Below are 13,589 nucleotides of genomic sequence, written 5' to 3'. Positions count from 1 at the left end.
GGGGGGTCATGGCCATTTGGTAAGCATTAACCCCTTCCATTTTTCGGTGGTGGATCTTCCTTTGTAGTCACGGAATAAGTAATAATCATCACCTGGATTTTTACTACATTATCTGTGGGCTATTTGGAGTCATTACCATTTACATTGAACTTTCTCACTTTGATGGAACATTTTGGTGGAACATATTCAGTTGTTATCTGCCTTTACTTGTGTTTGCACGTACCATTATAGTTTGTTTACTTTGGTTTTATACTTATGATTGCACATGCACTAGCGCAACTCTCATATTTTTTATGTTTTTTTCTACAATTGATGTTTATTGTCGGGAGTGCAGCTTTTTGATTATTTACTGTTCACTTGTTTTATAGCGTAGTTTTTATTTCTATTTTCTTTATACAAGTTGTGGATTGTCCACTTGCCACGTCACTTGCCACGTCACCTGCCACAAGTTGTGGATTGTCCACTTGCCACATCACCTGCCACGTCACTTGCCACTAGTTGTGGATTGTCCACTTGCCACGTTACTTGCCACATCACCTACCACAAGTTGTGGATTGTCCACTTGCCAGGTCACCTGCCACATCACTTGCCACGTCACCTGCCACAACTTGAATTGTCATTTGCCATGTCACCTGCCACAAGTTGTGTATTGTCCACTTGCCACAAGTTGTGGATTGTCCAATTGCCACGTCACCTGCCACAAGTTGCTTGTTCAAATCTAAAAACATATGGGTCAAATTCCAATTATACTTTGGATAACAGCAATGCTAGTGGTGTATTGGATTGGATCAAGGGCTCATTAGGGTATATAAATGGTCTATGAATCATTGCAAGCAATTAAAATTGTTTAAAATATTTTTTTATGGTTTTTCTTCATTTGCCATAATTTTTGAGATTTTTAATGTAAAAAAAATAGGACACCTTTAAAAACGCTTATAAACGCAAACGCGGCTAAACGCGGTACCCGCGTTTAGGTGCGTTTAGCCGCGTTTGGTGTCTGAAACGTGGAAAACGTTTGCGTCTGAACCCATTTTTTTGTTTCTGGAAAAACGAGGTTAAGCGCAACTGCCTAAAAACATCAAAAAAATAGACTGTGTACATGGACACATAGGATAACATTGAATGAGTTCAGGGGCAGTTGAAAAAAGTGTCCAACTGCCTCAGAACACGCGTTTAACAACGTCTCGTGTGCATGGGGCCTTACTGGCCAGATCACCAGGTGAAAACAGAGGGCAAAAAGCCCCAAAAAAGAGAAACGTAATGCAGCCATCTAAGGCTTGGTAAGCTGCAATATATAAAATTTTTGGTTTGGGGTTTAATATCACTTTAATTAACATTATGGTAACCAAAATTGTTCTTCAGTCTGGGAGGTAGATTATAATGCATCCATAGTGTGAATTTTATTGTGCAAGTTTTCCTTTTATAATGACACTAAAATTATTTTTCTAATATAAAATAAATGCAGTGCTACAAAAAGAAAAGGCTTGTTTACATTTGTGTTAGCCGTCTGAAGTGCAATCCAGCGTGGACCGCTCTTCAGAGGGTGTTTGACAGATGGTGAGGTGTTATGTCACAAACTCACTGCTTGTTTTAGCCTCCAAAATATAAAACCACGCCGCAACCACATGCATTTTGCGTTGTTGCAGCATGGCCCTATTCACTTGGATAGGTGTCATTTGACGAAAGGTACTGCCTGCCAAATGTAACAATGTGGATCATTTTTGCTGTGTCACAGTATGTGTTGCTGCCTTTGCAGCATATAGGGAACGGTTGGGAGAAGTAAAAAAGCCTCCCAACCGCATGTTTTTATCACCTCTCTCCCAACCACAAGTGTAGACTATAAACACTATTTTTATAAGTTTCATATAAATGATAAATATTAAACCCTAAGTTTAGACTAAAATACAAACATAAACATCAGCACAAGGGACATAACTCACATTTAGTAGAATGAGTCCCTTGTGCTGATTCTTCTTGGTTTAGAAGAAGTTCTGCACTTTCCTACCCACCCACCATAATATTTAGATGCAGCAGGGGTTAATACAACTGAAGGGCTGTCAGGAGCTCTCACCCACTCATCATGCCTTGCCTTGTCATTCATAGAAGCTGTACAATAGCTTCTATAGATGACACAGGATCTCTGAATGGGTGACTGACTGGCGATTGAGAGCTCTGCCTCTTCCATTAAGAGATCCTTCATCATTAATAGAAGCTGTCGTTTGGCACACCGGGAAGGAAAGGGTGGGAAATGTCAAGCTTCACAGGAAGATTACAGCAGCGGGGGGTTGGGGGGGGGGGGGGGCTTGGGTGTTTTTATGTGGGATAAGGGTAGGAAAGAGGAAAATGTATCCTAAATCAAGAAGAATCAGCAAAAGGGACACATACTAAATACAAGTTATACCTGTTTTGCCTTTTTTATTTGTAATTTAGGCTAAAAATAGGCTATCAAATCATAAAATATAGCTAAAAATTTATAAGGAAATTACAAAAACACCTTCACCGTTAATTGATGGCAAATAAGGGTTAAACAGACATAACACTGATTTGGGAATGAAGGCCCCTTGACCACAGTGTCCAGCCCTGGTTTGCATTTAACAATTATTGGTAACCAAGTCTCTATTCTTTTACAATAATAAGGAAAAGTATGGCATTTGGTTATGATCTTTATTGCATTTCTTTTTAAAATGCTGGCAAATACCGTAGTTAAAACAATATTTTTCATGGAAATGATCGCACTTGTCTTTAGATGGGTTGCAGTAGTTGTTTTCTAATAGACGATTACCTTTCAGTTTTTTTTTGTGACTCTTTTGGATTCGGCTTCACTTTTTTTTAACTCGGTCTCATAGTTTGCCATTGTCTGACCGATCCAGTGGAGGTAATAATGAACTTTAGTGTAGACTCCAAAATTATTCAGCCGTCCACAACCCTCTCCCCAACTCACAAGCCCACTAAGGAACCAGGTATCACTAAATCTAGTCACCATCGGCCCCCCACTATCCCCAGCGCATGCATCCTGATTGTCTCCCAGGGTTCCTGCACATAGCATATTATCTGTTATTCTGGCACGCATAACATCCGAACAGTTGTTTTGGGAGACTATAGGGACCTGTATGTAGCTAAGGATCATCGTAAGGTTGCTATGGGTTTCATCCTGGTACCCCCAGCCAGTTACAATTGTCTCTGTGCCCTCTACTGTCAGGTTTGTTTCAGCAAGTCCATAGCTTGGTAGACAAATGGGCAGCACATATTTGTTATACACAGCTGCCTGGTTAAGACGCATAAGAGCAATGTCATTATTGACTCCTGCAGCGTCAAATTTGGGATGAAGGATGAGCTTGGTGACTATAATTTGCTGCTCTGTGTCTTCCAGAATCTGGAGGTCATATTCACCTGTAATAAAATGTGTTTCAAGAATAAGAGAGGGTAGATATTAGAAATAATTTTTTAGCTGGTATATAGCAGAGATATATGATACAGTAATAATGACTACAACAATTCAAATACAGAAATATTTTTTTTTATTTCCGGTCTTTAAAGGAAGGCCACAGTTTTGTTAAAAAGTACCCACAAGTAAATTATGTAAATCTTTTCAAGATTTAAATTATTTTAGCTAATACGTTTGGAATGGGGAGTACACTTTTGAGTAGAGAGTCCACTAGCAAAAAACTGAAGCATAACAGTTTTAACAATATCTCTGGGTCATTTTATTTAGTATGCACTAAGTTTGTAAAAATGAGTGAAGTGGTTTAATGACAAATTATTCTCCATTATTTAATAATTTCAACTTCAATGCGCTCTAAAGCAATAACAGGGAAAATGATTTATTTAAAGAAAGAGATAGTTTGCCAAACCCAACAATGACTGTTAAGCCAGCCATACATGTTTCAAATCTGTGTTTAGCAGGAACTGTTAATGGGCAAGCTGAATGTACCAAGTTGATTGAGCAATCAATTTGTGTACAACCAGCCTGCTGGATTCTCTTGTGATTATCGCTATCGGCTGCTATACCTGCTAGTGATAATCACTGTCTTCTCCCGGCGGGGATGGCTTCCACCGCTCGCCCCTGCTAGGAGAAGACAATTGCTGATTCCCCTGTCAACACTGCCTGTGTTGATGAGGGAATCGTGTGACTTTCTTTCCTGCAACTCATGGTGTATTGCCTACCTTAAAATTATATTGTGAAGGCCAGCGATCTCTCGTTGGATATACAGAACACAATGCAAGGAAATCAAAATAAAGAATAAGACTTGCAGCCAAATATGTATATAAGACCTCTAAGGCCTGCTGCCAACCATAGTCTGTTTCCCGATGTCATCTAATTTTTTTAATGGATTTAATCAAAACAAAGGGTGAAAAGGGAAGAAAAAAAAAGTGTCAAGGGGAGGAACAAACCAGCAGACCCTTAACCAAGGCGTATGGTACAGAACCAACAATAACTCTCCTGTATCTAGCCAGTAATGCAGAGCCATTAGGTAAAATCTTCTATAGCATTTCTTTTGTCTGTCAAATTGGTCTAAACAGAGGCTGTTCTAATAAAAATTTGTTTTATGAGGGGAAGTTAAAATTCTACAGGGTGTCATAAGATCATATCTGAGTTCATGTTGTCATACTTCTTAGACAAGTAATAAGCACAACACAAATAGGTAGGATAAACAGGTACATACCGAGCCGTACGTAAAACTTTGCATTATTTTGAGCCCGTTTGAAGCAGTGTGCTGCGGTGAGGACCCAGTATGGGTGAATAAGAACTCCGCCACAGAGAGGCTTCTTACCATTGAAAAGTAAAGCCTGCAATCACAAGAAAAAGCAGACAGTGCTTCTTAGTTGCAAATTTCAACTGTAGTGCTAAATCAATGGAGATAATAGCATAAACTCCCTGTTGAAGAAAGTAAGAAGCATCTGTATTAATGAATACATCTCAACTTTCTGAGATTAGAAAGAGGGACACCATTTAGCACAAAGTAAGTAGGCAAAGGCTACACCCCCGATAAGCTCCCTGGTACTCAAAAATGATTGGGTAAACCTACAAGTAATACTTTTCACCATTACCTTTTGTCAATGTTGCAACAGTTGGATAAAAGTCTAGTGTAGTAAAACATTTTAAAAAGGTCTATACATCAGACCACAAAGAGGGGCAACTGAGGAGGAAAGTGAGAGGAAAGTGAACATTCTTTCTAAATTAAGGAAAATTGGGAGCTATGTTAATAAAATGGTGGATATTCAAGCAGAGGTGACATAAATAGTGTTCTAGTGGTAAAACAGAGTACAGTGCAGTCAAGCCCATCCATCAAATCTGGAATTCCGATATAGACACATCATCCAAGGGCATGGGCAGCACATTGGAGGTGTGTCCTAGGCTGCCCCTCTTTTATTCAGAAAATATTACAAGAGATCAAGTAACAAATAGTGAGGACAGCTTTTTCTCTTCCCCCATCTCTTTTCTTTTTCTTTCTTTTTAGACAATTGCAGAATGTACTCTGAGCTGCACATCTGCAGGCCAGTTTACATTCTGTTACGCTGCCTGGGTGCTGGGATGACTGCACTTCTGCGCATTTGTGGGAGTGACATCACCCCACACTGGCCAATCAAGATGGCCAAAGACCGGCAGCTGGAAGAAGCCGGGGAGAAGATGCTGGCGCAGGCAATGAACTTTCTGTCTGTTGGACCATTTGCACTTAAAGTATCTCACAAAAGTGAGTACACCCCTCACATTTTTGTAAATATTTAATATATCTTTTCATGTGACAACACTGAAGAAATGAAACTTTGCTACAATGTAAAGTAGCGAGTGTACAGCTTGTATAACATTGTAAATTTGCTGTCCCCTCAAAATAACTGAACACACAGCCATTAATGGGCCCAAACTGTCAATATTTTGTGTGGCCACCGTTAATTTTCAGCACTACCTTACAGGTTGCCACTGGAGTCCTCTTCTACTCCTACATAGTTACATAGTTACATAGTTGGTAAGGCTGACTAAAGACACCAGTCCATCCAGTTCAACCTGAGTGAGTGTGGGCGCGCGCCCGCAATTGTCCCATCCTTGTACATTGTGCCTCACCAAGATGCCCATCCACTATTATTATTATTTATTTAAGGTACCCATATAGCTCCGTCAATTTACACAGCGCTCCACACATACATCGCACACTCACATCGGTCCCTACCCTCAAGGAGCCCACATTCCAAGGTCCCCAACTCACACCCATATACCAAGGCCAATTTTGGACAGAAGCCAATTAACCTACCAGCATGTCTTTGGACTGCGGGAGGAAACCGGAGTACTCGGAGGAAACCCAAGCAGGCACAGGGAGAACATGCAGACTCCAGGCAGGTAGTGCTGTGGTTGGGATTCGAACCAGCCACCCTTTTTACTGCTAGGTGAGAGTGCTAACCACTACACCACTGTGCCGCCCACCTACACCACTGTGCCGCTCCTCCATGAGGACATCACGGAGCTGATGGATGTTAGAGACCTTGCGCTCCTCCACCTTTTATTTGAGAATGCCCCATAGATGCTCAATAGGGTTTAGATCTGGAGACATGCTTAGCCAGTCCATCACCTTTACCCTCAGCTACTTTAGCAAGGCAGTGATCATCTTGGTGGTGTGTTTGGGTCATTATCATGTTGGAATACTGCCCTGCGGCCCAGCCCCCCGAAGGGAGGGGATCATGTTCTGCTTCAGTATGTCACAGTACATGCTGGTATTCATGGTTCCCCCAATGAACTGTAGCACCCCAGTGCCGGCAGCACTCATGGAGCGCCGGACCATGACACTCGCACCACCATTCTTGACTGTAGGCAAGACACACTTGTCTTTATACTCCTCACCTGGTTGCAACCACACACGCTTAACACCATCTGAACCAAATACGTTTATCTTGGTCTCATCAGACCAGAGGACATGGTTCCAGTAATCCATGTCCTTACTCTGCTTGTCTTCAACAAACTGTTTGCGGGCTTTCTTGTGCAACATCTTTAGAAGAGGCTTCCTTCTGGGACGACAGCCATGCAGACCAATTTGATGCAGTGTGTGGCGTATGGTCTAAGCACTAACAGGCTGACCCCCCACCCCTTCAACCTCTGCAGCAATTCTGGCAGCACTCATACATCTGTTTCCCAAAGACAACCTCTGGATTTGACGCTGGGCATGTGCACTCAACTTCTGACTGGAACCTGTCCTGGTAAACCGCTGTATGGTCTTGGCCACCGTGCTGCAGCTCAGTTTCAGGGTCTTGGCAATCTTCTTATAGCCTAGGCCATCTTTATGTAGAAGAACAATTCTTTTTTTCAGATCCTAAGGCCCCTTTCACACTTATACGACTTGTCCCACGATTTTGTACTGCAAAATCGTATGACAAGTCATTCTCCATGATTTTCAATGACTACCATTCATATTGGCACAACTTTAAGTCGTGCCGACTTGAAAGTAGTCCCTGCACTACTTTGGTCCAACTTCTATGCGAGTTGTACTCCATAGACCTCAATGTTAAACCCTCAAGTAGCATGCAAATTGTGCCTGAATAATATAAACACGATTTCAGTACGACTTTGTAAGCACAAGCCTGGCTCGCTGATTGGGAAAGGAAAACTTTTCTTTCCTTTCACGATGAGCAACAGGCAGTGCTGACAGCTGTCTGGTATGAATCATGAGGGGGAACGTCGCGCCAAGTTTTAAATGAAAAAACTGGCGTGGGTACCCCCCCAGGGGCATACCAGGCCCTTAGGTCTGGTATGGGTTCTAAGGGGAACCCCCTACGCCGAAAAATCAGCATAGGGTCCCCCCCAAAATCCATACCAGACCCTTATCAGAGTACGCAGCATGGCCGGTCAGGAATGGGGGTGGGGACGAGCGAGCGCCCCCCCCCCCCTCCTGGACCGTACCAAGCCGCATGCCCTCAACATGGGGTGGTGGGTGCTTTGGGGCATAGGGGGCGCCCTGTGGGGCCCCCCCACCCCAAAGCACCTTGTCCCCATGTTGATGAGGACAAGGGCCTCTTCCCGACAACACTGGCCGTTGGTTGTCGGGGTCTGCGGGCGGGGGGCTTATCGGAATCCGGGAGCCCCCTTATCCCAGCCCCCCACCCTTTGTGAATGAGTATGAGGTACATCGTACCCCTACCCATTCACCTAGGGAAAAAAGTGTCAATGAAAAAACACACTACACAGGTTTTTAAAGTAATTTATTAGGCAGCTCCGGGGTCTTCTTCCGACTTCGGGGGGTCTCTCCGGCGTCTCCTTCCGGTGTCCTGATCTTCTGCAGCTCTATTGCTAGCGGTGGCCCGGGCTTCTGCCTTCTTCTTTTCTTCCAATGTTGACACGACGCTCTCTCCAGCTGGAATGCTCTCCGCAATAGACTTATATAGGCGGTGACCCCGCCCCCTTATGAGGTCACTGTCCCCGGGCATGCTGGGACTGTGCCGTCATAAGTGGGCGTGGTCAACATCACCCGGTGACCACGCCCCCTAAAACATCACAGTCCCAGCATGCCCAGGGACTGTGACGGCATAAGGGGGCAGGGTCACCGCCTATATAAGTCCATTGCGGAGCGCTCCGAGAGCATTCTAGATGGAGAGAGCGTCGTGTCAACATCGGAAGAAGAGAAGAGGGAAGAAGACAAGAAGGCAGAAGGCAGAGAGCTGCAGAAGATAGCGGAGGAGCCGGCAGAAGACCCGGAGAGCGAGGAAAAGAACCAGAGAGACCCCCGAAGTCGGCAGAAGACCCCCGAAGTCGGAAGAAGACCCCCGAAGCCGGAAGAAGACCCCGGCTGTCTAATAAATTACTTTAAATACCTGTGTAGTGTTTTTTGTTGTTGACACTTTTTCCCTAGGTGGATGGGTAGGGGTACGATGTACCCCATACTCATTCACATAGGGTGGGGGGCCGGGATCTGGGGGCACTCTTATTAAAGGGGGCTCCCGGATTCCGATAAGCCCCCCGCCCGCAGACCCCGTCAACCAACGGCCAGGGTTGTCGGGAAGAGGCCCTTGTCCTCATCAACATGGGGACAAGGTGCTTTGAGGTGGGGGAGCACCCACCCCCCCATGTTGAGGGCATGTGGACTGGTACGGTCCAGGGGGGGGGGGCGCTCGCTCGTCCCCACCCCCATTCCTGACTGGCCGGGCTGCATGCTCGGATAAGGGTCTGGTATGGATTTTGGGGGGACCCCACGATGATTTTTCGGCGTAGGGGGGTTCCCCTTACAGTCCATACCAGACCTGAGGGCCTGGTATGACCCTGGGGGGAACCCACGCCCGTTTTTTATTTAAAATTTGGCGCGGAGTTCCCCCTCATGATTCATACCAACTACTGTATGTTTTCATTTGTTAATGCCAAAGTTGTGGCAAAGTCGTACAAAGTAGTACTGCTCCCAAATCGCGGTAAAATCGCAACAAAATAGCCGCCTCGAAATCGCAGTAAAATCGCGCGACTTTGAAGTCGTATAAGTGTGAAAGGGGCCTAAGAGAGTTATTTGCCATGAGGTGCCATGTTGAACTTCCAGTGACCAGTATGAGAGAGTGAGAGCAATCACACCAAATTTAACACACCTGCTCCCCAATCACACCTGAGACCTTGTAACACTGTGAAGGAATGTGATGTAGATAATAATAATCTGAAAATGTCTATTTTCTTATATGTATACATATTTTTCTCCTTACTCATTATATAAGTATACAGATTAGCTCTGTTCCTATATTTTTCTCAAAATGGCGGGTACCCCCTACATCCCACACATCAGAAGAACGCGGAACTGAAGATAAAACCAAGGACAGCCAAACCTCGTTATGAAGATTCTCCATCTTCTTTTCTATCTTAACCAATGAGATGTACCTAGTAGACTAACATAGCAATGACGTATTTCTGTGTATAAAACATTAGCACCGCCTTGAATAAATCAGAAGTGTAAAAAGTAACGGTGCTGAGCGTGTCTCAGAGTGTTTACTTTTATATGCATGCATAGCCACACTTTCCAATTAGAAACAGCAGCAGATAACCTTGGGCTCGATTGGAGCTCTTAATCATTTCCATAACAGATGGTGCCGAAACCCGGGACCTCAGGCTACAGTCGAAGCCATACCGCGATAAGGATTCGAGCGTTAATTGATTGATAAGATGGGGGTTTGCGCAGCCCTAACAGTACGGTAAGTTGATTTATATTCTTACCACTGTACGATTTTCTTATCTTTCAGTTGACCGCTGGATTCTGTCGGTATGCTGAGACTGTCAGAGAGGCAGGTATTTCCTCGCCTGAGGCTGTTTTAACGAACCTGCCAATGGGTTTCTGCTGTCTGTATTTGTTCACTGTCTGCCATTCTTTGGGCTACGAAACTCAGCAGTCTAAAAGTGCTACATGAGTTGAGTGTATGTGTACTCATCCCCAGATGAGCTGTCGGCCTCTGGGATGAAGTTTTCCCTTGTAGCAGACGGTTATAGGACGGGTTACTCAATGTTTGTCAGACCCTTGAGGGATATCTCAGCTGCTGGAGCCCCCCGCAGTCTGAAAGCATTACAGAAGTCTCACCCCCAGACGAGCTGTCTGTAATGACAACCTTTAACTGGGTTTAAGGGGAGTTGTCTGCCCCTGAGGTTACCTTAGCCTGCTGAAATTTTGCAGTTCGAAGAGTGGCAGGTATAATGTCCTGTCGTGAGTGTATTTGTGGTTTACTGTTTGCTATACACGAGAGGGGTTGGGGACTGGTTAAGGTCGGAGGGGGGGCTGCCCGGGGGATCTGTTGGGTCGCGGGCCGTTGCTCCTCACTACCCCTGATGTGTTTGTTCTTGTTCTGAGATTAACTGTACATTACAGGGTTATAGCAGACAGTAGCAGCTAGGAGCACAGCCTTATGTGCCCCCACCCAAGGAATTTGTTGATAAGGAGCAGTGAGAAGAATATTAACCCATTAGTTGTACGTATTCTCCTCTCAAGCCATTAGCCGAGAAACAGAGAGAGAAAAGAATGTGATATTGTGAAGAATGTGATATTGTAAAGAAAGTGATATTGTGAAGAGGAGAGAGAAGATGTTGAAATAGTTAACAAAGTTAAACGAAGTGGCGAAAGTTATGTTGCTAAAGAAACAGAGAGAAAAATCCTGTGTGATAAAGAAAATTGGATAAAGGAAGTTAAGAAAGATGGCGATTGTATTATGTATGTGTATCACAGAGTTGAGGATACAGTATGTGAAATTACCACGCTATGTTGGAACTTGAAACAAAAGGAGGGGAGGGACAGCACTGCCCTCCGTCTAACAATCACTCCTTTCTCACCACCCAAGCACAACCCACTGTGACAACTCAGCCCGGCGGCCATCTTAGTGCACCCATGCCTTCACTTTCTACCCAGCCCAGTGCACTTCCTGCCGGCGGCCATCTTGGTACACCCAGTAAGCTTAAACAGCCTGTACCCAGCCCTCCCTGTTTTAAACCAGGATGGTTCATACCACACACCTGTCTTCCCCAATACGGAAGCATCACATTCCCAGGCCGGATATGTTAATGATGAAGTAGCATCTGAGTGGGAAGCCCATCAGCAGGCAGCAAGGCCACCTGTTGATTTAACCCCAATCCGGCTCCAGACTCACAGTTCCGAGAGGATCTCAAACACATGCTGGCAACTGTAAGGAACAGTGCCTCTTGCCAGCCCCCGCCCCAACAACAGTCTCGGTTACCAGAAGGGGCACCAGTGATGTATGTCGCTTTTACTCCATCACAAGCAGAGGCCTTAGTGACAAGTCTGCCTGACCCAGAGAAGCAGCCAATTCCCTTCTACCACAGGATAGTGCAGATACAAGAAACTTACTCAGCTGCCTGGAGAGACTTGATCAGCCTATGCCAAATCAAAGCAGGACATGTCTTTTGGCCAGTCATGCAGACGGCCTTCAATGATGCCAGCCTGACAAGTGCCACTTCCTACACCTCAGGCGTGGAGTTCTGTGCACAACTCCACGACTGGGCAAAGGAGAAGTTGACGGATCAGACCACCACAATCCAAGATATTATCCAAGATAAAGGGGAGTCTGAAGAAGTATCATGCTAGACTCGTACAGGCCTTTGATGATCTGAGTTTCTCCCATTAAGAAAAGAGACACACACGTTTCCTGCGTAGGAATGGATGGGGTGCCCCGTTCCAGTCCACTTACTGATGTGTTGTCCGGACTACAGGCCTCAATCAGGACACGCCTGAAGGGGGGATGAAGTTACATACTCCCCTATCTTTAGAAGACTCATCTGCTTTGTGTTCTCTGCCTCTCCTGACGACACTTCATGAAGCAAAAAAACTTCAAGCTCAATACTGCAGGAAGTACTTGACAGAATCCCTGCGTGCCTATGGTCCACAGGACCGGAAGACAACGGTCACTTAAAGGTGCCACCAGTTGCAGTCAAGCTAAAAGAGGGCGCATCATTGCCCCGGAAACCAAAATAACCCCAAGAAGAGAATCCTAAAAGAGAACCAGGTACCGCAGGATGGATGCTTTTGACTGCAAAGTACCTCACAGAGGTGGACCTTACAAACGCTTTCTTCAGTGTCCACCCTCACCCCTCCTGCTGGTACCTTTTTGCATTCATCCATGGAAAGAAACGGCAACATACCTAAACAGTTGTGCCACAAGGGGCACAGAACTTTCCAAGCCAGTTTGCAAAAGCTATGGCTATCATCCTTGAGACATGACAAGAGGAACACCCGGAAGTGATTCTCTTCCAACATGTTGATGACCTTCTCCTTTGTGCAGCTAACTTATCCCCTGTTGAAGTCACCTCAGAAAGCCTGTTGTGCTATCTTGCCAACCAGGGGTGCAAAGCCTCAAAGCCCAAATTGCATTGGTACTCAACACCTGTCATTTTCCTTGGACACTGTTTGTCCCATGGGAAAAGACATCCCACGGAAGACAGGGTGCAAGTAATCTGATATCCCACTGCCACAAGGTCAGAAATCCCTTCATGCCTTCCTTGGACTAATTTCCTAGTGTGGAGCATGGATTCCAGAAGTCTTCCTACTGATGCTCTGCAATCAGACCCTTCCAGATGTCTCCTGAAGAAATATCTAAGTTTGAGGCCCTCAAGTGTGCGCCATCCCCAGCGCTAGGGCTTCCAGACTACGACAAAACGCTCAAGCTCTTTTTATCCGAACGTCTGGGACATGCTGCAGGTGTACTCACCCAATCACACGACATCAGCCTACGCCCCATAGGATATTATTCCTGTCGGCTGGATGCGGTAGCAAGAGGAGGCCTATTGTGTCTGCGAGCTGGCTTTGCTACACAAGCCTTGCTTGACAAAACTTTGAACTTGGTCCTCGGACACTGCCTCATTCTGCTTGCTCCCCATGACGTTGTTGCCATATTCATCCAAGATCCAGCCGAAACACTTGTCCACTACCTGACACTTGAGACTCCTGTGCTCCCTCCTACTGGACAGCATTACTCTATTAAGTTGTCAAAAACTGAACCCTACCACCCTTCTTCCACTTCTCGAGGGGGGAAAGTAGGAGGAGGAGTAGAGTCTTGACTTGTCACCCCATGACCACACAGGACACGCGGTCACCACTGAAAACACTGTTCTACAAGCTGAAGCCTTACCACCGGTGATGTCT

The 13,589-nt window shown here is 45.2% G+C and overlaps 1 protein-coding gene across 1 annotated transcript in view; it reads right to left on the bottom strand.

Annotated features, from left to right (window-relative positions):
* Positions 1-2,650: 2,650 nt before the first annotated feature.
* LOC141139538 (vitamin K-dependent protein C-like) overlaps positions 2,651-13,589 on the bottom strand; it is a 138,310-nt gene continuing 127,371 nt past the window's right edge. Inside the window, exons 8-9 of the mRNA XM_073625777.1 lie at positions 4,665-4,788; positions 2,651-3,390 (exon numbers count right to left, since the gene is read on the bottom strand). Of these exons, the coding sequence (XP_073481878.1) occupies positions 2,786-3,390; positions 4,665-4,788 (729 nt within the window). The 3' untranslated portion in view covers positions 2,651-2,785. The remainder of the gene's footprint in view (positions 3,391-4,664; positions 4,789-13,589) is intronic.

Source organism: Aquarana catesbeiana, linkage group LG04 (assembly GCF_042186555.1).
Source record: "Aquarana catesbeiana isolate 2022-GZ linkage group LG04, ASM4218655v1, whole genome shotgun sequence".
NCBI lineage: Eukaryota > Metazoa > Chordata > Amphibia > Anura > Ranidae > Aquarana > Aquarana catesbeiana.
The sequence above is the reverse complement of the archived record's forward strand: the minus strand, read 5'-3'. Positions and strand labels throughout refer to the sequence as shown.